The sequence below is a fragment of the Lepus europaeus genome, chromosome 5 (genome assembly GCF_033115175.1).
Source record: "Lepus europaeus isolate LE1 chromosome 5, mLepTim1.pri, whole genome shotgun sequence".
Lineage (NCBI taxonomy): Eukaryota > Metazoa > Chordata > Mammalia > Lagomorpha > Leporidae > Lepus > Lepus europaeus.
The window spans coordinates 27,588,380-27,611,902 of NC_084831.1; the positions used below are offsets into that span (position 1 = coordinate 27,588,380).

Sequence of the window (23,523 nt, forward strand, 5' to 3'; positions counted from 1 at the left end):
TCTCAATTCCAGCATTTACTCATTAGTTACACGATCATGGATGGGCAAGTTGTTTAACCTGTTTGAGTCTCATTTTCCTCACTAGTAACAAGGAACAAACAATACCTACCTTGGAAATATTGCTGTGAAAATTAAACAAAATGACAAAATATAATGATTAGCATACATAAGGCCTGGCTTGCAGTAGCCTCCCAACTCTGGTTTCAACTTGATAGAGACAAACAGGACAAAACAAATACAAAAATAAGTCTCAGTAATCAAGGCAGACTGAGCAAAGAGTGAGTCATTCCTTTTAATCATTTGCTCAGGAAGATCAACAATGAAGAAACACAATAAGCTGAATAAATTCTACTGATGGTATCTCCTTTGGCATACACAGCTTGGTGAGAATTCACCCTTAGAGACCTCTTGGCTAATGGCCACATCCTGCTCCCCGGCCTAGCAGGTCACATCTTGGTCTGCTGTACCAGGCAAGGTTAATTCAGACTGGAATAGAAACTACCTCATAAAGAATGTGTTTACAAGCGCGAGATGGAGGAGGAGGAGAACTTGACTGCAACCATATCAATCAACTGTTTTGCAATCTGGCAGAAAACACTGCAGAACCGTTGGTGGAGACTGACACCCACACAACTACACTTACCTGTAGCCAAGAACGAGCCTAGACTAGATAATGAGCAGCTTTCTGCTTTTACCAAACAATGGTCAGAAATGCATCAGTGAACCAACATCTCTAAGGGCAAATGACCCTTGTACATCTGGGCAGCAGCAACTAAGTTGACATTGAGCAGCTTTATACACACACGCCTTGGCCTGTGAGCACTGCCCAAAGCATCAGCCTCAATGCTGGCAATGTGTCAAATCTAAGAGCAGACTGAACACTTCCTCTGCTCCTCCTTCATAACATGCTTACCTCTGTAGAACCACTGGCAGTTAGATCAGGTAGCTCCTTTGAATCATTCACTTTAGAACGCTGTGTCATTAAAGGAGTAACTTCACTGGGATTCTCTCTCTTCTGAAGCTTCATGATTAGGTTCTGCTGGTCACTAGAAGATACAGCAAGTCTGAGTGGAGCTCTGGGTGGCCCCTGTCTCCTCCAAGAAGCTCTGCTCCATCCCAGTCCCAGAAGATGTGGTACATCATCTTCAGGTGGAAAACCCAAATCATCTTCAGTTTGGAATTTTTTTAAAAACACCAGCACAGAATTGGAAGAGTCTGTCCTAAAAGCCTGGCAGCTCCGTGACTTGCTGCAGTCTGCCTGAATACACATCCCTTCCAGCCACCAAAAGGCATGGCAGGCAGAGTCCTGGCAGCAGGCGGCCCAGCACGACTGGAAAGAGAGGGATCCCTCAAGAAGCCGGAGGGGATTTTCTCCCCCAGATCTCAGGCCAGCTCCAAACTGTGTCTTCCTTTGCTGGCACTGGCTCTCACTGGCATCTAAAAACAAACAATGAAAACATTTTAAAGTGAAATAAAAACAGAGTCAACTGCTCTGTAAAGAGACTTGAATACCAACAGTTGAGGCTAGTTTGAAGACAGGTTTCTAAGAAGGTGAGAAAGCTGTCTGGTGACTCCAAGAGTAGTTGGTGGCTCAGGACATTTTTGTTTCTAGAAGAACTGCTCCACATTCATCAGTGGTTCCCCTGCTCAATGAGATCAAACAATGCAGAGCTTTTGCACAAAATTCCCATTCATGAGACAAAAAAAAAAAAAAAAAAAAACTATGCTGATGTGAGAGTACAGGGAACATGGAGACAGAGTCCCAACACGACCTCCCACTCATTTCCAAGGCATTTCTCCAGGACAATGTGAAGACTTTGAAACCAAAAACAACAGGTAGCTCAGTAAGTTCCTGGAACATTTCACCCCATGAACTGGCAACAACACAAACTGAGCACCTTGACTTCGTGCAGGTCACCATTCGATATGGTTTTACATACCATGGTATCAGCCAGAGTAGTAGTCAAGATTACCAAAAACTCTAATCATGAGAGGGACTCTGCTAGAAGGAAATTCTTAATAATAAAGTCAGATTATAGTAAGAGATAAAGGAGGGGCCAGCACTATGGCGCAGTAGGCTAGGCCTCTGACAACAGCACAGAAATCCCATGTGGGCACCGGTTAATAATGTGGCTGCTCCTCTTCCCCATCCAGCTCACTGCTGTGGCCTGGGAAAGCAGTAGAAGACAGTCCAAGTGCTTGGGCCCCTGCAACCACATCAGAGACCCAGAAGCTCCTGGCTCCTGACTTTGGATCAGCTCAGCTCCAGCCGTTGTGGCCATTTGGAAAGTGAACCAATGGATGGAAGGCCTTTATCTCTGTCTCTCCCTCTCTCTGTAACTCTACCTCTCAAGTAAATAAATAAATTTTTTAAATAAAAGGAATGGAAATATAATAGTGATTTACTGTGTGCAATCTAGATAATACAGTCCAAACTTCTAGATAATATTGCTTATGGATAAATTTTTGGCTGTTGCATTATTTCAAGCATGGTAATGATTTTCTGAAATATTACCTCACCTCTGTTCTCTTAGACAAAGTAAAGTCAAAACATGTTCTAGGGACTGGCTCTCTGGCATAGAGGGTTAAGCCTCCAACTGAAGTGTCAGCATCCCATAGGGGTACTGGTTCAAGTTTTGGCTGCTTTACTTCCAATCCAGCTCCCAGCTAATTTGCCTGGGAAAGCAGCAGAAGACGGCCCAAGTGCTTGGGGTCCTGCATACACATGGGAGACCTGGAAGCTCCTGGCTCCTGGCTTTAGATCAGCCCAGCTCTGGGCATTGCAGCCATTTGGTGAGTGAACCAGCATATGGAAGATCTCAGCTCCTCCCCCTCCCCTGCCTCTGTCTCTCTCTATCTCTTTTTAAAAAATTTTCTAAATGAAAATTGTTCATTTTAAGATCTTAGTCTATTAGCTGTGGTCAGAGCTATATAGAAACAGAAGCAGGGGACGGCAATGTGGTGTAGTGGGTAAATCCACTGCCTAAGACACTGGCATCCCATATGGGCGCTAGTCTGAATCCCAGCTGTTCCACTTTCAATTCAGCTCCCTGCTAATGCACCTGGAAAGCAGTGAACCAGTGGATAGATCTCTCCTCTTCCCCTCTGTCTCTCTCTCTCTGTCTCTCTCTCTCTCTCTCCTGCCTCTCCCTCTCTGTAATTCTGCCTTTCAAATAATATGTCTTAAAACAAAGCAAAACAAAAACAGAACCAGAATAAGAGAATAAGGCAAGAAAGAAACCTTGGGCACAAAATTTAAAAGGATCCAGAAGAAGCTCCTGGCTCCTGGCTTCAGATCAGCACAGCTCCGGCTATTGTGGCCATTTGGGGAGTAAACCAGTGGATAGAAGACCCCTCTCTCTCTCTGCCTGTGCACCTCTATAATTCTGCCTTTCAAATAAATAAATAAATCTGAAAAAAATAAAAAGAGGGGCTCAATCTCAGAATCACGTGAGTGCAGGGTTACACAACCTAGTTACTGAGCGCCACTTTAAATTTCAAGCTCTGGGCCCATCTTTCCTCACCCCACATAAAATATACTTTGGAATTACTTCAAGAAAACAGGCAATAGAATCAAGGCATTGAAAAGATGGATAATCATGTCTGCACATACAAAAACTGATAAAAGACTCTAAAGCAACAATCTTATAATCAGTGACAGTAAATCTGACTCCTGTGAACTAGTAAATGTCCAACAGATTCAATGTGGACATCATTACTGGAAGATAGAAGGAAAATAAAGGTAGGTTTCTGGATTCCTGAGTCAGGAATTCTATAGAAGCCACCCTGCCACCGACCTTGAAAACAAAGATTCATTAAATGGTTCTTGGGAAAGACCCTCCTAGGGTTAGTGTCTAAATAAAAGCTGAAGCAGAGTGTATTGTCAGTCGACAACTGACCTAAGTCAGTGTATGAGAGGGATAAAAGCACAAGATCTCAGTCAGATCTCAAAGTACACCCCCATTCTGATCCTTACCAAACAGAAAATATGCTACCCTCTCAGAGAAATGCTCACAACTCCGTTCTCATACAAAGTTGGAAACTCCCAGAAATCACTGCAACACCCTATATGTTAACACCTTCCTCTGGGCTGTAGGCAATCTTAGGTATTCCATTTTCCTAATTTGTGAAACAAAGAATCTATATTCCTGATGCATAAATTCAGCCTTAGCTGCCAGCATCTTCTAAAAAGGTCACACACAAAAATTCCCATGATACTTCACAATACATCAAAAAATACAAAATATGGGGCCAGCGCTGTGGCACAGTAGGTAAAGCCACTGTGTGCAGTGCTGCCATCCCATATGGGCACGGGTTTGAGACCGGGCTGCTCCACTTTTGATGCAGCTCTCTGCTATGGCCTGGGAAAGTGGTATAAGATGGCCCAAGTGCTTGGACCCCTGCACCCTTGTGGTAGATCCAGAAGAAGCTCCTGGCTTCGAAACGGCACAGCTCTGGCCACTGCAGCCATTTGGGGAATGAATCAGTGGATAGAAGATCTCTCTCTCTCTCTCTCTCTGCCTCTGCCTCTCCCTCTCTCTAACTCTGTCATTCAAATAAATAGTCTTTAAAAAAAAAAAAAGAAAAAGAAAAAGAAAGAAAGAAAACAAAGATACATTGGCACCGACCTAAATCAGACAAATATCTTAGAAGACCAGATAAGACAGAACTTCCTTAAGAAAGGATGAAGAAACAGTAATTATGAAAAAATGAAGCTATAAAAATTACAGAAATACCCATTCCCTTAATCACCTTCCCATATTGCTACCTTATTAACGAATTCTGCCAATAGTGGCCTGGCTGTACAGACTTTGCTGAAACTAAGACAGTCACATCAGCAACTACCTGTATATCAACTTTCTCTCATTTTTCTCAGAACAAGTAAAGAGGCTGACACAAATGAAAATAACTTGTACTTTTATAACCCACCATTCTATTTAATTTTTAAATGCATTATGATTTCCATTTCTGTCCAAAGGAGGATTTGCTCTAATATAAGACTTACCCTCCAACCACGAGCAACTAGAAAACTAAACAAAATACAGGACACAACTTCTTTCAGACTGGGCAACGGGAGTGCAGGATTGTGATCCCTGAGAGAAAGGAAGTAAACCAGATGAGCGCTACAATCACCCTGACCTTTGGCTGGAGGCTTGCTTTAAACTGTGGCCCAGGCTGGGAGAATCCAAGCAGAATAGAGAGGTCTTGCTGGGTAAAGGAGACAGAGTTCGGGGTGGCTGTGATAGCTAGAATGTTCCAATAAAGTACCTGAAAGGAAAAAGCTACATAGAGAAAGAGCTCCAGAAATCTAGAGAGTGGTTCCCTTCAGTCTTCTTTTAAGATTGACTGCTCGGTTGATTGATTGATTGATTGATTTGAAAAGAAGAGTTACAGAGAAAGGGAGTAACAGAGAGAGGGAGAAAGATATCTTCCATTCACTGATTCACTCCCCCAAATGGTCACAACAGATGGGGCTGGGCCAGGCCAAACCCAGGAGCCAGGAGCTTCTTCAGGGTCTCCCATGTGGGAGCAGGACCCAAGCACCTGGGCTTTCTTCCTCTGCTGTCCCAGGCACATTATCAGGGAGCTGGATCAGAAGCAGAACAGCCAGGACTCACCCATCCGATATGGGTGCCAGTGTTGAAGGTGGTGGCTTAGCCCACTATGTCACAATGCTGGCCCTTCCCTTCAGTCTTTAGAGGAATACTACTTTACACAAATATAAGTTGAAACTGCCTGAGGGAAATTTAGTAAATTATGTTGAACTGAAGGAAAATGCCATGTGATGACAGAGGCAGAAATTGTTATACAGCTGCAAGTCAAGGATTGCCAAGGTTGACAGCAATCATCAGAAGCTAAGGGAGCGAAGAAAGACTTTACACAGAGTCTCAGAAGAAACCAACTCTACTAACACCTTGATTTTGAATTTCTAGTCTCAAGAACTATTGACTGACACAGAATCCTCTGCCCTTGCCTATGAGAACAGATACTCAGGAGAGAGATGGTCCCAAAACTACCAAGAACACAGATTCTGGGATCACTGAATTAGGAATGTGGCTGTGACCTTGAGCCACATTTTGAATAGAGACACTTGAATGCTACTCAATGGACCTGGAAAAGGATGTGATACTGAAAAATTACAGGAATCTGGCATCCATGGGCTTCTTTCTTTTAAAACAAAACTAATCACCTAACTGGAGCAAGAAGCAGAGCCTTGGATGGAGGGATGAGAAGTTCATTAGGTTCATGTGCATTCCAGGAGTACCGGTTTGAAACAAAGCAAAATACTTCTGAAGGCTCTATTATAGAAAAGAAAAAAAGCATGCCATGTTGGAAGGAGTCCAGGACTGAGAAGGTAGAGGCTCCACAGAGAACTGGAACACAAATGAAAGAAATGTGGAAAAATCTCCAAATATAATTCCTTCTTTGTTAGGCATCAAATAAATCACACTGGACAAAACCCATATAAATAAAGAATGTGAGATAGCTATAAACAAGCTATACCACTGTCATCTCTCTTAAATTATCATAAAATTCATATAGGCAACCAACTTTATCAATGTACTGAATGTGGGAAATTCCTTAAGAAGCACTCAATACTTATTAATAAACAAAGAATTCATGTTAGAGAAAAACCCATAAATGCAATGGATATGGAGGGGTGGGCACTATGGTGTAGTGGGTAAAGCCACCACCTGTGACACTGATATACCATGTAGGTGCCAGTTTGTGACCTGGCTGCTCCACTTCCAATCCAGCTTCCTGCTAATGGCATGGGAAAAGCAGCAGCAGATGGTCCTTGTGCTTGGATCCCTGCTACCCACGTGGGAGACCTGGAAGAAGCTCCTGCCTCCTGCCTTTAACCTGGCCCAGCCCTCAACGTTGCAGCCAACCGGGGAGTGAACCAGTGGATGTAAGATCTCTTTCTTTGCCTCTCCTGCTCTGTAACTCTGACACTCAAATAAATAAGTAAATCTTTTTTTAAAAAATGCAATGAGGGGCCGGCACTGTGGCGCAGTGGGTTAAAGCACTGGCTGAAGCACTGGCAACCCATATAGATGCTGGTTCTAATCCCGGCTGCTCCTCTTCTGATCCAGCTCTCTGCTATGGCTTGGGAAAGCAGTAGAAGATGGCCCAGGTGCTTGGGCCGTTGAACCCACGTGGGAGACCTGGAGGAAGCTCCTGGCTCCTGGCTTTGGATAGGTGCAGCTCCGGCCATTGTGGCCATCTGGGGAGTGAACCACTGGATGGAAGACCTCTCTCTCTCTCTGCCTCTCCTCTCTCTGTAACTCTATCTTTCAAATAAATAAAAATAAATCTTAAAAAAAGTGAATAAAAAAATGCAGTGAATGTGAAAACGCCTTTGAAAGAACTCTATCCTTTCAAGCCATCAGTGAATTAATAACAGTCAGAAACCCTACAGTGGAATTAATGTGAGAAAGCCTTTGTTCAAAAGATAGTCCTTACTCATCTTGAGAAAATACATAATCGAGAAAAGTCTTTCAAATGTAATGAATAGGGGTGAGCACTGTAGCACAGCGAGTTAAGTCACTGCTTAGGATGTCCACACACCAAATCAGAGAGCTGGTTTAAGTCCTGGCTCTGCTTCTGATTCAGCTTCCAGTCCTGCTTATGTGCTTGGGAGGTGATGATGGCTCAAGTACTTGGGTTCTTGCCACCCACATGGGAGACCCAGGTGGAGTTCCTGGCTCCTGGCTTTGGTCACAGCAAGCCTTGGTGGTTGCAAATATTTGGGGGAAGAAATTCACTATCATCCTCTCATCTTCTCATTCATATTCTCTCTCTCTCTCTCTCTCTCTCTCTCTCTCCCTTCCTCCCTTCCTCCCTTCCTCCCTTCCTCCCTTCCTCCTTCCCTCCTTCCCTCCTTCCCTCCTTCCTCCCCTTACTTTCTCCTCTCCCTCTCTGCCTTTCAAATAAATAAATCTTTAAAGAATATATGAAATATTTCAGAGAAAACTGTTGGAACATCAGATAATTTATTCTGATGAGAAACCATATATAATAAATGTGGAAAAGCTCGACTCTTACTAGTCATCAAAGAATGCATATAGGAAAGAAACCCCACTGCTGAAGTAAGAGTGGAAAACCTTTAAGGTATAGCTTATCCTTTGCTCTTCATTAGAAAATTCACAGTGTAAAAAAAATCTTGTCAGTGTAATGACTGTGGCAAAGACTTTACAAAGAGCATAATCATTATTCAACATACTGAAGAAAAACCCAATCTTTGTAAGAAATGTGCAAAAGCCCGCAGGTACAACTCAGGCCTTGGTAAACATCACAGAATCCAAACCTTATGCAAGTAATGAATGTGGCAAAGTTTATCCCCAAAGTTCTGCCCTTAAACAACATAAGAAAATTGCTAACAAAGAATGAGTTATCAAACATAGTGTGGTAAACCAAGGAAAAGTAGTTTATTCCTTGTGATCATCAAAGAGGAGATACTCAATAAATTACATGTTTAACCAAAATATCTTTTATACCTCTATCCTGGAAACCACCTATTTCTGAATATGTCCACTGTAACATGGTTTGTATTAATGAAATATCTGAAGACCCTAAATATCAAAATGGAAATAGTTATCATAGAATACTATGTAGCAACTACAAAGAACAAGGTAGAATTCTATATATAGCCATAGACATATCCCTATGACACATTTTAAGGTAAAAAGCAAGTTGGAGAAAATCTACAAATTATTGTCTTATTTATATTTTGAAAAACAAACCTATAATAGCTTGAACAGTACATAATTAAAAAGATATATAAAAATAAAGCCAAATTTTAACAATAAAAATATAATAATCATCAAAGAACAGGGCAGACATTTGGCTCAGATGGTTAAGACACAGCTTAAGACATGACCATCCCAGAATGCCTGAACTTGAATCCTGACTGTTCCTGATTCCAGCTTCCGGCTAATGCACAACTTGGGAGATAGCAAGTGATGGCTCAAGTACTTGCTTCCCTGCAACCCACAGAGGAGACCTGGATTGAGTTTGGAGTTCCTGGTTTTGGCATGGCCCAGTCCTGGCTATTGCAGACATTTGGGAAGTCAGCCTCCAGATAGTACATCAATCTCTGTCTCTGCCTCTTTCTGTCTCTCTTTAAAAGAAATAAAAGAGTTTTTTAGGCCGGCACCGAGGCTCAATAGGCTAATCCTCCACCTAGCGGCGCCGGCACACCAGGTTCTAGTCCCGGTCGGGGCGCCGGATTCTGTCCCGGTTGCCCCTCTTCCAGGCCAGCCCTCTGCTGTGGCCAAGGTGTGCAGTGGAGGATAGCCCAAGTATTTGGGCCCTGCACCCCATGGGAGACCAGGAGAAGCACCTGGCTCCTGCCATCGGATCAGCACGGTGCGCCGGCTGCAGCGCGCCGGCCATTGGAGGGTGAACCAACAGCAAAGGAAGACCTTTCTCTCTGTCTCTCTCTCTCACTGTCCACTCTGCCTGTCAAAAATTAAAAAAAAAAAAAAAAGAAATAAAAGAGTTTTTTAAAAGTTGGACTTTAAAAAAAAGGATGGATTTATTTGAGAGGCCGAGTTAGAGAGAAGGAGAGAGAGAGAGAGAAGAGAGAGCGCTAACTATTCACTGGTTCACTCCCTAAATGGCCACGACAGCCAGGGCTGGGCCAGGAGCCTGGAACTCCATACAAGTCTCTCACAAGGGTGGCAGGGACCCAAGCACTTGGGCCATCTTCTGCTGCTTTCCTAGGAGCATTACCAGGGAGCTGGAAGGGAAGCAGAGTAGCCGGCATCTGCTGCAACACAATGCGAGCCAATTGTGTTCTTAAAACAAAGACCAGGGCCAGCACCATAGCACAGTGAGTTAAGCCGCTGTTTGAGATACCAGCATTCCATGTCAGGGTGCCAGTTCAAGTACTGGCTACTCCACTTCTAATCCAGCTCCCTGCTGGTGCACCTCAGAGGCAGCAGATAATAGCTCCAGTACTTGGGTTCTTGTTGCTCAAATGAGAGAATTACAATGGAGTTCCTGAATCCTGGCTTCAGCCTGGCCCAGCTCCAGCTGTTGCGGCCATTTGGGGAGTGAACTAGCAAAATGGAGGATCACTCTTCTCTCTTTCTCTTTCTCTTTCCCTTTGTCTGTCTTTTTCAAATAAATAAATCTTTAAAAAAAAAATCAACAGGGGCTGATATTGTGGCATAGCAGGTTAAGCCACTGCCTGTAGCAAATGGGTACCAGCCCAAGTCCTGGCTGCTTCACTTCTAATCTAGCTCCCTGCTAATGTGCCTGGGAAGGCAGCCCCTGCCACCCACGTGAGAGACCAGGAAGAAGCTTCTGGCTTCAGCCTGGCATAGTCGTGGCCATTGCAGCCATCTGTGGAGTAAAGCAGCAGATGAAAGATCTGTGTGTGTGTGTGTGTGTGTAACTCTTCTTGTCAAATAAATAAATAAATTTTTTAAAATCAAGTATACATTTCCATCACAAAAACTTGAAAAAGAATAAATTAAACCAAAATAAGCAGAATAAAGAGTAATAAGCTAAGAACTTCAGTGAAACAAAAAACAATGAGAGAAAATCAAAGAAACTAAAATCTGGTTGTTTGAAAGATCAACAGATCAATAAAAACTGTTAAAGCTCTGTAAGACAGTTAAAAGAGAAAAGTCACAAATTATCAAGAACGAAATAAGTGGGGTGGATGTTGTGGGTCAGCAGGTTAAGATGCTACATGGGTCACCTGCACCCCATGCAGGAATGCCGGTTTGAGTCCCAGTTACTCCCCTTTCATTCCAGCTTCCTGCTAATGTGCCTGCAAAGCAGCAGTTGATGACCCCAGGACTTGAGTTCCTGGCACCCACAAGGGATAGATGAAGTTCCTGGCTTCTAACTTCAGCGTGTCCCAGCCCCCTCTGTCATAGACATTTGGAAAATAAACCAATGGAACGACTATCTCTCTCAAATAAATAAATAAATAAACAAATATTTTTAAAAAGAAGAAAAGGAACAAAAGAAGCGATATCACTCTAGACTCAATAAACCATCAACCAAAAACTATGGCCCAGAGGTCAAACTGACCTGTTCCCTGTTTGTCTGTTTGTTTGTTTCGAAAGATGTATTTCTTTGTTCAAAAGACAGAGTGACAGAGAAAGAGAGATCCTCTATCCACTGGTTTACTTCTCAAATGCCCGCAATAGGAGGGAATGGACCAAGTCAAAGTCAGGAGCTCAGAGCTCCATTCAGGTCTACCAAGTGGGCAGTAGAAACCTAAGAACTTAAGCCATCATCTGCTGTCTCCCAATATGCATAAGCAGGGAGATGGATCAGAAGTGAAGTAGCTAAGATTCAAATCAGCACTCCATTATGGGATGTGGACGTTCCTAGCAGCAGCTCAATCTGCTGGGTCAGTATGCCTGCCCCTACTACCTGTTTTCATAAATATTATAAAGTTCTTTGGAACAGAATCATACTCAATCATTTATGTATTGTTTATAGCTGCTTTTACCTTGATTTATCACGGTAGAGTTAAGTAGTTATAACAGAAAACTTAAGGGTCATAAAGCCTGAAATATGTCTTATATGATCCTTTAAGAAAGAAAAAGTTAGAGGGCCAACCCGGTGGCACAGCATGTTAAGCCGCGGCCTGTGGTGCCAGCAACCTGTATGCACACTGGTTCGAGTCCTGGTTGCTCCACTTCCAATCCAGTTCCATGCTAATGCACCTGGGAAAGCAGCAGAAGATGGCCCAAGTCCCTGGGCCCCTGTACCCACGTGGGAGACCCAGATGAAGCTCCTGGCTCCTGGCTCTAGCAACCTCAGCTATTGCAGACATTTGGGGACTGAACCAGTGGATAGAAGACCTTTCTCTCTCCCCTTCTCTCTCTGTAGCTCTTGCCTTTGAACTAAATAAATAAATCTTTTAAAAAATATAAAGAAAAAGTTGGACAGTTTGACTTATTATTTACTATTGAGTAGAATCTAAATTTAGATGCTAAATTAAGGAAAATTGATTAGTTGCAAATAACTTTTACTTTCTTAGAGATACAAATTACTCTGTCCAGTATAAAAGATAACCTCAAAAGTTTTGGTTTTGGGGCTGGCATTGTGGTGTAACAGGTTAAGCTGCCACCTCTAACACTGGCATGCCCTATGGGTACTGGTTCAAGTTCCAGCTGCTCCACTTGCAATCCACCTCCCTGCTAATTGCCTGGGAAAGCAGTGGAAGATGGCCGAAGTGTTTGGGCCCCCTGGACTCCCGTGGGAGATCTGGACAGAGCTCCTGGCTCCTGGCTTCGGCCTGGCCCAGCCTCAGCCATTACAGCCATTTAGGGAGCGAACCAGCATATAGAAGATCGATCGATCTCTCTCTCTCTCTCTCTCTCCCCCCAACCCCCACCCGCCCATCAAATAAATATAATAAATCTTTTCATTAAAAAGTTTGGATTTTATTGTCCCATAAGATAATAATATTCTATATCTAACTTATAAGCTTACTTCCTCATTTCTATCCTGACCAACGACATAAATTGGTGTTCCTCAAAATCAGTTTTACCATGCCCTGATTCCCTTATTCATGAAATAAATAAAGCTTTGACACACTCCCTTTACATTTGTGAGAACAATGTCTAAGTTTGTGAAATGTATATACCCTGAAACACACAAAAGTTTCACATTGACTTACAGAGCCCACAAAACATGGAAAATTACCTTCTCCGGTTCAGCCCACCAGCTTTCTCCACTCACTATATGACTATTCTCCCTCTCTCAGTCAACCTTGGCATATGCTGCCCCTCTACGCAGATCTCTCTTGACTCCCTTCTCCATTTAGTTTACTTTTCATATGAGGTCTCAGCTCAATTATCACTTCTTAGAAATTCCTCCATTTGCTCAATATCTTTTCCCCTAACTATATTGTAAGCTCCAGGATTGTTTGGTTTGTTTTTGCTTGTTTGTTTGTTTGTTTTGACCTCTTTTTTTCTTTTATCACTGTATCTTCAATTCTATCATACACTTGGTATACTACATGGTAAGTAGTCAAAAAAATCTTTTAAAATCAATACTTGAAAATGTGCATGTGTGCATATGCCTGAATAAACTATGGAGAGAATCAACAAATTGTCAGGAAACCAGGGAAGCAGGTATGGGATGGCTCAGACAAAAGATATCCAGGTTGGGGCAGGTGCTATGGTGGTACTAAGCTAAGCCTCTGCCTGTGGTGCCAGCATCTCATATGGGTGCTGGTTCATGTCCCAGCTGCTCTTCTTCCAAACCAGCTCTCTGTTTATTGCCTGGGAAAGCAATGAAAGATACCCAAGTGCTTGGGCCCATGCACCCATGTGGGAGACCCAGAAGAAGCTCCTGGCTCCTGGCTTCAGATTGGCTCAGCTCCAGCCATTGTAGCCATTTGGGGAATGAACCAGTGGATGGAAGACCTCTCCCTCTCTCTCTCCCTCTCCCTCTCCCTCTATCTGTAATGCTTTCTCTCAAATAAATAAATAAAATCTTAAAATAAAATAAAATGCTATTTGTTTAAAAAAGAAGAAAGAAATCCAGGTCAATGACAGGACTTTGAAAGGAGATGAGGCCTGTATGCCACAATAAACGAGGGAAGTAGACAAATAATGATTAGGGGCAGAAGGTGGAGCTAATGCCAAAGAGTCAAAGCTTTTACATGAAAGTAGAGAAGTAATAGTCAAAAAGTGACAGTGAGGAGTGATAAGGACTTCTACCATACCTCTAATCAGGGGACACGGATATAGCAGAATGAATAGGCCATTGCCTGCCACCTAGAAGGAAAACAGTGGCTTTTTCCAAGAGAAAGCCAGTCTCAGAACATTCTGATGTCTTAACTAACAGGTTTGAGAATAGACACGGTTTATTAACTCAATGGATTCTTGTCACAGTTTTTAAGTTGGGAGGGGAGGTATGATAAGTGCGAGTGAGTCAAAAAGCAAGAAGTTATACAAAAATGTCAAATTAGACTCACGCAAATCATAATGGTTAAGGCACTTTATAACAAGAAAATGGAAAAATATGAGGAACTGATGACAGGACGGCTGCCTATTCATCCTTGGTACAAAACAGCAAAAGCTTTGAGGCAAATCACGAGGAATATCTTACTGATGAAACTTGGAGGAAACAGGTTTAGACTCAGGGGAAATGGTCAAGAAGATTCATGGAGATTTCAAGGTCAAAGGAAAGATAACAAAATATTCTATTCCCTGGTTGTTGCTAGCAGCTCTGGTAAAATCCAGACCTTTGAGTGGAGATAAAAGCACAGAGAAAGCTTTAAGACTGGTTTGCCCTGCAAAGGTCATCTTTTGCTTCTGTGGCTCCCTGCAAAATGTCAGATACACAACTATCTGGGGTATGAAAGGAAAATGCTTCATAACCCAAACACTGTTCATACTTTGTGAGGTGACCTGGAAGTTTCTCTTAGGAGACCTTATCCATTATCCCAAGCCCAAGTGAACAGGTACAGCAAGGCAAAAAGAACCTGGGGAGACATACAGAATGTCCCAGATTCTCCCTAGTCCACCACAGCTCTTGATTGCAGTACTCTTAAAATTATTACTAAAGCTTAGCAATGAGTAAGAGCTCTGATTCACATGAGTCTTATCTGACAACTGGATTCTTTGTCTTCCCTCAAGAGAACAAAGCCTGGGAGAGGACAGATGATCAGAAGCATTTGTATCTTTGACAGTGGCCAGGAGTAAAGGAAGTGTGAGGCCTGGGATAGGTTAGCTGACTATAGTGTTACTGAGAAAGTTAATCTCAATCATCCCAATAAGGGGAAGAAGTATGTTGATCTCTGGTTTACATGTTTAGTTACTAGAATTTTTATTTCATTTTTTAAAATATTACTTAATATTGAGTTCAAAACAGTTCTTTTTTCATCCATTCAATGGATCACAGTTCTTCCTCTTAAATGGCTAAAAGATGATTAACCAGAATCGGCACTGTGGTGTAGCAGGTAAAGCAACCACTTGAAATGCCGGCATCCCATATGGGCGCTGGTTCGAGACCCAGCTGCTTCACTTCTGATCCAGTTCTCTGCTACGGCCTGGGAAAGCAGTGGAAGATGGTCCAAGTGCTTGGGCCCCTTCACCCACTTGGGAGACCCGTAAGAAGCTCCTGACTCCTGCCTTCGGATCAGTACGGCTCTGGCAGTTGCGGTCTTCTGGGGAGTGAACCACCAGATGGAAGACCTCTCTCTCTCTCTCTGCCTCTACCTCTCTGTAACTCTGCCTTTCAAATAAAAATAAATAAATCTTTTAAAAAAGATGATTAACCAGTTTAAATGGTTAATAATCATGGGTTCTAATTTTAGTTCTAAGGCCATCATTTACTGGAAATGTAACCTGTAAGGAATAATTTAACCTCTCCAAGACTCAATCTTGACCGTTTTCACTGTTGTTACTCTTGGAAGTAGGAAAACACTGGTAGAGTCAATATTGGATTCTAGAAGTAACTTGGATGAAAGGTAAAATGAAAATAAACTCCAATTTTAGATCAGTTCTTCTCTCTGCCCACGCCACCATAGCCTGGCTCTGCTCCCAGGACCCAAGCAAAAGCAATATTAAATCTTTACAAAAAAGGGCTTACAGTTGGTAAACCTCAGACTGAAAACCCTTTGGGAAAGTCTGGAACTCACGGTTAAAAGTGAGTAGAGGCCGGCACCACGGCTCAATAGGCTAATCCTCTGCCTTGCGGCACCGGCACACCGGGTTCTAGTCCCAGTCGGGGCACCGGATTCTGTCCCGGTTGCCCCTCTTCCAGTCCAGCTCTCTGCTGTGGCCAGGGAGTGCAGTGGAGGATGGTCCAAGTGTTTGGGCCCTGCACCCCATGGGAGACCAGGAGAAGCACCTGGCTCCTTTCTTCGGATCAGCACGGTGCGCCGGCCGCAGCACGCCGGCCGTGGCGGCCATTGGAGGGTGAACCAACGGCAAAGGAAGACCTTTCTCTCTGTCTCTCTCTCTCACTGTCCACTCTGCCTGTCCAAAAAAAAAAAAAAAAGTGAGTAGAGCTGTAGAAAGCTTACCCAGGGCAAGAACAAGGTAACAAAACCAATCCCCCCCCCCTTTTTTTTAAGACTTATTTATTTGAAAGGCAGAGTTTCAAAGAGAGAGGGAGACACACACACACACGCATACACACACATACACACACACAGAGAGAGAGAGAGATCTTCCATCCACTGGTTTGCTCCCCAGATTGCTACAATGGCTAGGGCTGGGCCAGGCCAAAGAAGCTTCATCAAGGTCACCTACATGGGTGCAGGGGCCCAAACACTTAAGCCATCTTCCTCTGCTTTTCCCAGGCCATTAGCAGGGAGCTAGATGGGAAGTGGAGCATCGGGGACTCAAACAGGTATCCATATGGGATGCCCTGCGTCACAGGTGGCAGCTTTACTTGCTACACCACAACCCCAGCCCTAATCCCTTTCCTTCCAAAGCCATGGTAAGTAGAGAAGACAGGGCTCCCGTGTGTATTACCTGGAGGATCCTCAAAACAGGAGGTTCTGGAACTACCAATGCTAACTTACATCACCGCCCCTCAAAAGAAAGAATTCTAATAAATCTGGCACAAAATCTAGACCAGGTTTCATAATGCCAAGCAGCAGAGTAGAGAAGTCTACTGAATACATGAATTATTGCCAGAAGGAAATTCATTTAATACTTTCATAAAGCTGTGAACAGCCCTGGAAATATTTAGAGACAGTGCTATTGCCTCTGGCATTCTTAAATCTCAGGTAACAAGCTTGACTGCGTGAACAAACTTGGAAACTACACTGGCTGGCAACCAAGTAGGAAGCAGAGACACATCGCCCACTAATTAGGAGCCATACTGTTAAAGTAGTCAAAAATTTACCCTCTAACCAATTTAATAAATCTGAGACCCAGCTGCTCCACTTCCGATCCAGTGCCCTGCTAATGCACCTAAGAAAACAGTGGAGAATGGCCCAAGTTCTTGGGCCCCTGCACCCATGTGGGAGACCCAAAAGAAGCTCTTGGCTCCTGGCTTCACTGGCCCAGCCTGACTGTTCCAGCCATTGGGGGAGTGTACCAGCAGATGGAGGATATCTCTCCCCACTGCCCCCCACTCTATATAACTCTGCCATTCAAATAAATACATAAATCTCTAAAAAATAAATAAATCTTTTATAAAGACGTGGTCAGGGTATTTCACAAATTTGCACTAATTTTTAGTATTCATCAAAGCTAAAGCTAAAATTCTTTACTTGAAATCTCATAATTTTATAATACAGTTAAGAATTCATGGGGCCGGGGCTGGGGCTGGGGCTGGCACTGTGGCGCATCAGGTTAAAGCCCTGGCCTGAAGCACCAGCATCTCTATATGGGCATCGGTTCCTCCTCTTCCCATCCAGCTCTCTGCTATGGCCTGAGAAAGCAGTAGAAGATGGCCCAAGTCCTTGGGCCCCTGAACCCACATAGGAAACCCAGAAGAAGCTCCTGGCTCCTGGCTTCAGACTGGCACAGTTCCAGCCGTTGAGGCCATCTGGGGAGTGAACCAGCAGAGGGAAGACCTCTCTCTCTGTCTCTATCTCTCTTCTGTAACTCTGTCTTTTGAGTAAATAAAATAAATCTTTAAAAAAAAAAAAAAGGAATTCATGGGGCCAACCCTGTGGCATAGTAGGCTAAGTCTCCTCCTTCAGTGCCAGTATCACATATGGGTGCCAGTCCAAGTCCCGGCTGATCCTCTTCCCATCCAGCTCTCTGCTATGGCCTGGGAAAGCAGTGGAAGACAGCCCAAATGCTTGGGCCCCTTTACCTACATGGGAGACCCAGAAGAAGCTCCTGGCTTCTGGCTTCAAATCAGCCCATCTTTGGCCATTTGGGGAGTTAACCAGCAGATGAAAGACCTTTCTCTCTCTTTCTTCCTCTCTCTAACTCTCCCTATCAAATAAATAAATAAAATCTGAAAGAGAAAAAAATCACTCAATGGTGCTTGCACTGTGGAATAGCTAGTAAAGCCACCACCTGTGGTGTCAGCATCCCATATGGGCACTGGTTCGAGTCCCAGCTCCTCACTTCCAATATAGCTCCCTACTAACGTGCCTGGGAAAGCAGCAGCAGATGGCCCAAGTGCTTGGGTCCCTTCACCCACAAAGGAGACCCAGATGAAGCTCCTGGCTCCTGGTTTCAGACTGGCCCAGCTCCAGCTGTTGTGGCCATTTGGGAAATGCACCAGAGAATGGAAGCCATCTCTCCTTCTCTCTCTGTAACTCTGCTTTTCAAATAAATAAATAAATATTAACCAAAAAAAAAAAAAAAGGATTCACTTAGCACTTTCCTTTGATAACTACACCCATAATAAACTATTATCAGGTGGTTAGGTAGAAGCCTTAAATTCCAGGCTGGAGTCAGTGAGCAATAACAACATAAGTCTTCCTGCAGCTATCATCAAAAGCTTGCCTTCTTGGGGCCAGTGCTATCTCACAGTAGGTTAAGCCTCCACCTACAGTGCCAGAATCCCCTATAGACACCAGTTCAAGTCCCAGTTGCTCAACTTCTGATCCATTTCTCTGCTATGACCCGTGAAAGTAGTGAAAGATGGCCCAAGTGCTTAGGCCCCTGCACTGGCATGGGAGACCCGGCAGAAACTCCTTGCTCCTGGCTTTGGATCTGCCCAGCCCTGGCCATTGGGGCCATCTGGGGAGTGGACCAGTAGATGGAAGACTTCTCTCTGTGACTCTGTCTCTCAAATAAATAAACAAATCTTTTTTAAAAAAAATAGTATGCATTTTCTAAGAAGCAGCAGACTCTGCCAAGATGGCTGCCATATGAAAATGATATAAGCAGGTACATTATCAATCTCAAAAACAGCTCTCAGAAACCGTTCAAAACCAAATCCCCTTAGAGGGCACCCTCCACTTTCCTTTTGCCTGTCAGCATGTCTGCTACCTGCACACCCACTGATAAACAGACAAAAATGGCCCCATATTACTCTTCACACCAGTTCTCCCCTGCGGGGGTTGGTATATTCAGAAAGCAAGGCAGAGGAGGTAACAAAATCCTTTGAAGGGCACAATCAGGTATTATGAAGTTTGGAAAAGGCCAGGGTAATTAATAACCATTGCTCTCTCCTTTTCAAAAGGGCCAATATGTTTTTCCTCAACTGCACATAGGCAGGACGGAAAGGTGGCAGCTGCCTCACAAAGCAGTCCTTTGAAAAGAAAATAATTACTATTCATTGCCTTTGCTGTGTGCCTAACTTTGTTAAGAGCACAGTTTGTTAAATAAAATGGTGTAGGTGATTTGCTGTAATGAAACTAACTGCTAAACAAGAATTAATAGGCTTTGTGTCCATAGTCTGACTCCTCTCCCTGACTCCAGGTTTTCATTTTCCCACAGGCTACTGGGATCACAAATTCCCTATGGAACTAGCTGCCCAACAGATACATCTCAGCTATTAACTCTTGACCATTAACTCTTGAACACTTGCTAGATGGAGAACAAGTTTCCAAGGACTCAATCACACAATTTTAGTCCCAAAGCTCTTGGTTGGCTAAGAGTACTTGGAAGACCAAGTCCTCTCCTATAATACTGTCCCTAAGGAAGCCTCAAAGGTGTTGGGTCATAACAACTGCTTCTCAGCCTTTTGACTAAGATCAAGTGTGGATCATGACAAACTGCTGAAGAGACAAACAGTACCATCATATCTCCTTAGAAAAGAGTAATATTTACAGGCAGAGGTGGGGAAGAGGCCTTTTAATCTACCTATACTCGGCACAACAATTATTCTTCACAGGCTAAAGGAAATATAAAAACTACCTTCATTTAATCTAGGTTTAATGAGAAAGCATGGTCAAGGTCCCCAAGGTGACATTAATATAGAGCCTTCAAAAGATGGAGTTAAAATTTGTTCTCACAGAAAATCTCATATCAAGATCAATATCCCCATTCTCGCTCTATCTTCTGCCCTCCACCCCAAAAATCTGTAGTGAATGCTTTGGCTCCTGAAATAAGGCTGCCTGCATTGGAACTTCAACATAGTCACTTTCAAACTAAGTAATCTGGATCAAATTTATTTGTTTCTTCATGTGTAAAACAGGAGTGATGTCAGCAGTACCTAACTCACAGGGTTATTAAAGGAAATAATCTAAGCAAAGTACTTACCACAAGCCTGGCATGTGGTAAAAGCTCCATAATTGTTACTTGCCATATTTCTGCTGTAGAGATTACTCCTGTGCTTAGCATCGCCACTTTTTCCAGGAAGGCTTCCTAATGACACCTTCACCTCAAGACACCACTGCTCTGTGCATTCCACACACACCTCTGGCACAGCCTCTCCTCCCTCTGTGCATACACCTGGATGACAGCATTTCTCTCCCTGGATCCCATTCCTCTGTTTACCTCACACACTCTGCCCTCTATAAGTGGTGGGACTGTATCTTGGATCTTTGTGTTTGTAGACACAGTAAGATGCTTGGCACACAGTAGATAGGCATTCAAGAAATTAATCTTAAAAATTCAAGTTAATTTTAAAAGTTCTCTCAATTTTTAAATAAATTTATGTCATTTTTAAAAACTAATGAAAGCAGTAGATGTCAGCTCCAATATGGAATCACTTGAGTTTGAGTCACTTGAGTCAGCTCCTAATGTTAATTAATTTCCCGGGCTAAAAGAAGGGGAGGCTGGAGAGAAAAGTAAAGTTCTCAGTTCACTAAGACATTAGAAACAGTTACTGGAATTAAACTGGGCAGAGTACTGAATGGGAAAGAAATATGGTGAGAGACATGCCGGGAGAAACTGGAAAAATAAAGCCTTTCCTACCTAAACCGTAGATTGGAAAATCCTTTCAAATCACAAAGAAATCTTTCCTCAGGAAAAGATCAGCCAAATTTCAGTTCCCTGAGCTATTTCAGAGCACTTCACCTTACTCAAAGGCAAGATAAGCTTTCACCATGGAAAGTTCTGAACAAAGCAACAGTGGAGAATAGCTTCCCAGTTCACCAAGGCAAATAGCCATCCATCACTAGTGACATACAGATCTACTCACCTCCCCTTCTCCGGAGCAATGGTGAGAAGGAAAAGAAACAAGGGCAGGCATCAAAGCACAACAGTTTAAGTTACTCTGCTTCTGATCCAAATTCTTGCTAGTGTGCCTAGGAGGCAGCGGATGATGGCCCTAGTACTTGGGTTCCTGCCACCCACTTCTGGCTTCTGCCTTAGCCTAGCCCAGCTCTGGTGGCTAAGACAATCTGGGGGTGAACCAGTGAATGGAAGATATCTCTCTCTGTGTCTGTCTCTTCCTCTCTTTGTGTCACTCTGCCTTTCAAATAAAATAAATCTTTAAACAAAAAAAGAAAAAGAAACACTTCAAAGTTCTAGTCACTCAAATGAAAATACGGACACCACTCTACCTCAATTCTCATCCCTTTAGTTTCTACCTGGAATTTATTAATAATTCAAAAGTTCAGGCTGGTGTTGTGGTGCAGTGGGTTAAGCCTCTGCCTATAACACCAGTGTCCCATATAGGAGCTAATTCAAGTCCCAGCTGCCACACTTCTGATCCAGCTCCCTGCTAATGCCCCTGGGAAAGCAGTGGAATATGACCCAAGTCCTTGGGCTTTTGCAACCACATGGGAGACCCAGAAGAAACTCTTGGCTCCTTGCTTTGGCCTGGCCCAGCCCCAGCCATAGTAGTCATTTGCAGAAGTCATCCAGCAGATGGAGGATACCTGTCTCTCCATTCTCTGTAACTCTGCCTTTCAAATAAGCAAATAAATAAATCTGAAAAAAAAATCAAAAGTTCGTATTAATTGAATATGTTTGCTATTACGTTTCTAAAGAATCATCTGCAAAGGTTTAGCCCAAAGCCATTTTTCACAACCAAGTATTAATCGAATCATTGATGTCACTTAAAATAGCTCTCCTACCATAAAGTCACCTGCTCAGAAATAAGCCAGTCATCAAGAGATTCATAACATTTAAAGACAGATTGAAAGCAAATGATTAAATCATGTACTTTTAAGAAAAGAGAAAAAAACAACCTGCAACTAGGAGGTTACACTGCACATCTGATGTACTCTGAATCCTGCTTCACTTCCTCTCCCACCACCTTATGACTAAAAGACTCTGGAGAATGCTGTCAGCAAGAAGAGCACGCCTCCAAGCCGCAGCGTGAAGGAGCCCACACCGCTCTATGTAATACTATCTTTGTACTTCACAAGGCACAGGTATCAAATGATAACAGATAAATGTTAGTTTTTCAGCACATAAAAGCATAAAAGAAAAAATGTTTTTTCCGGAGAGAAAAGCACCTAAATACGATGTCGTGAATGTAACAATTCTGTGTAAAGCCCACTTGTAGATGTTATTGTTAAGAACCTGCAGTTGATTGCCATCTCTGCCGGCAGTCATTACGGGCTGATAAATTATTTGCATTCACCATGATCGTGCCACCCTCCTTTTGAAACCCACACAAAAAACCTTGAATCAGAGAACTGTTTTGTTTGGGGGGAGATGTTTTTTCCCTTTTCCTTTTTCTTTTTCTTTTTTTTTTGGTTGGTTTGTTTGGTTGTTTCTTAAGAAAAAGGTCTTTTAGAGGGTTGAGGTAGAGTGTTACATAAATTAAATAAGAACAGTAAACTCGGGAGGAAATAACACAGCTAGCCATGAGGTATTACTTCAATAGATAAGGCCAAGAGAGGAAAAGTTTATGTCAATTTGTCCACTGAAAGTCTCTTTTTGGAGCATTATGTAAGTGTCATAAAAAAATTGTTAAAAATTAAAAAAAAAAAAAAAAAGCTGCAGTGGGCTGAACTGGGACATATGAGGACTCAATACAACCAAGCTTCAGATACCTAAATATCTCGAACCACTTTCATTTTTTGCTTATAGCAAATAAAATGCAGAGCTACAGATGCTTTCTCATCTGTGTGTAAATGAAAGCGAAACTGTGTGAGTAGTTAGTATTCTTAGAATTTTTGCGAGCAAGTTTATTTAAATTAAGTCAAAGCCAATCTGTATCCGTACAGAAATAATTTTCTTAGGGCTCGTCTTCTCTAGCCTGTTCAGAGCTGTATATACTCCATTCCCTCTGTCTCTCCCTCTGAGACAAAGAAGTGAAAAGAGCTCTGCAGGTTAAAAACCACTTCAAATAAATCTGCAAGAGGGAGGTTCAAAGAAAGTAGAATATGCCATGTTTCACCACCCTGCTATAGAATAGGGTTCAGCTCTTCTCTGCCCCATTCTTTGTGCTCCCACAGTACATCTTGGGATTTATCACCCTTCTTTATGCTTTTACCTCATTCTCTACCTCCATACTGTGAACTCTCTGTGGTAGGAACTGGGTTTTATTTAGCCTGGTACAGTATTTGTTGGCCTAAAATGTACTTATCTATAATATATATATATATATATATATATATAAAACACTTAGATATTAATGATCACTAAAGATATAAATTAGGTGCCAGCTCTGTGGCATAGTGGGTTAAGCTGCCGCCTGCAGTGCCAGCATCCCATATGGGTGCCAGTTCAAGACCCAGCAGTTCCACTTCCTATCCAGCTCTCTGCTGTG

The 23,523-nt window shown here is 42.9% G+C and overlaps 1 protein-coding gene across 1 annotated transcript in view; it reads right to left on the reverse strand.

The window, feature by feature from the left end:
* KIAA0319L (KIAA0319 like) overlaps positions 1–23,523 on the reverse strand; it is a 120,237-nt gene that overhangs the window by 78,013 nt on the left and 18,701 nt on the right. Inside the window, exon 3 of the mRNA XM_062190941.1 lies at positions 914–1,437. Coding sequence (XP_062046925.1) covers positions 914–1,437 — 524 coding nt within the window. The remainder of the gene's footprint in view (positions 1–913; positions 1,438–23,523) is intronic.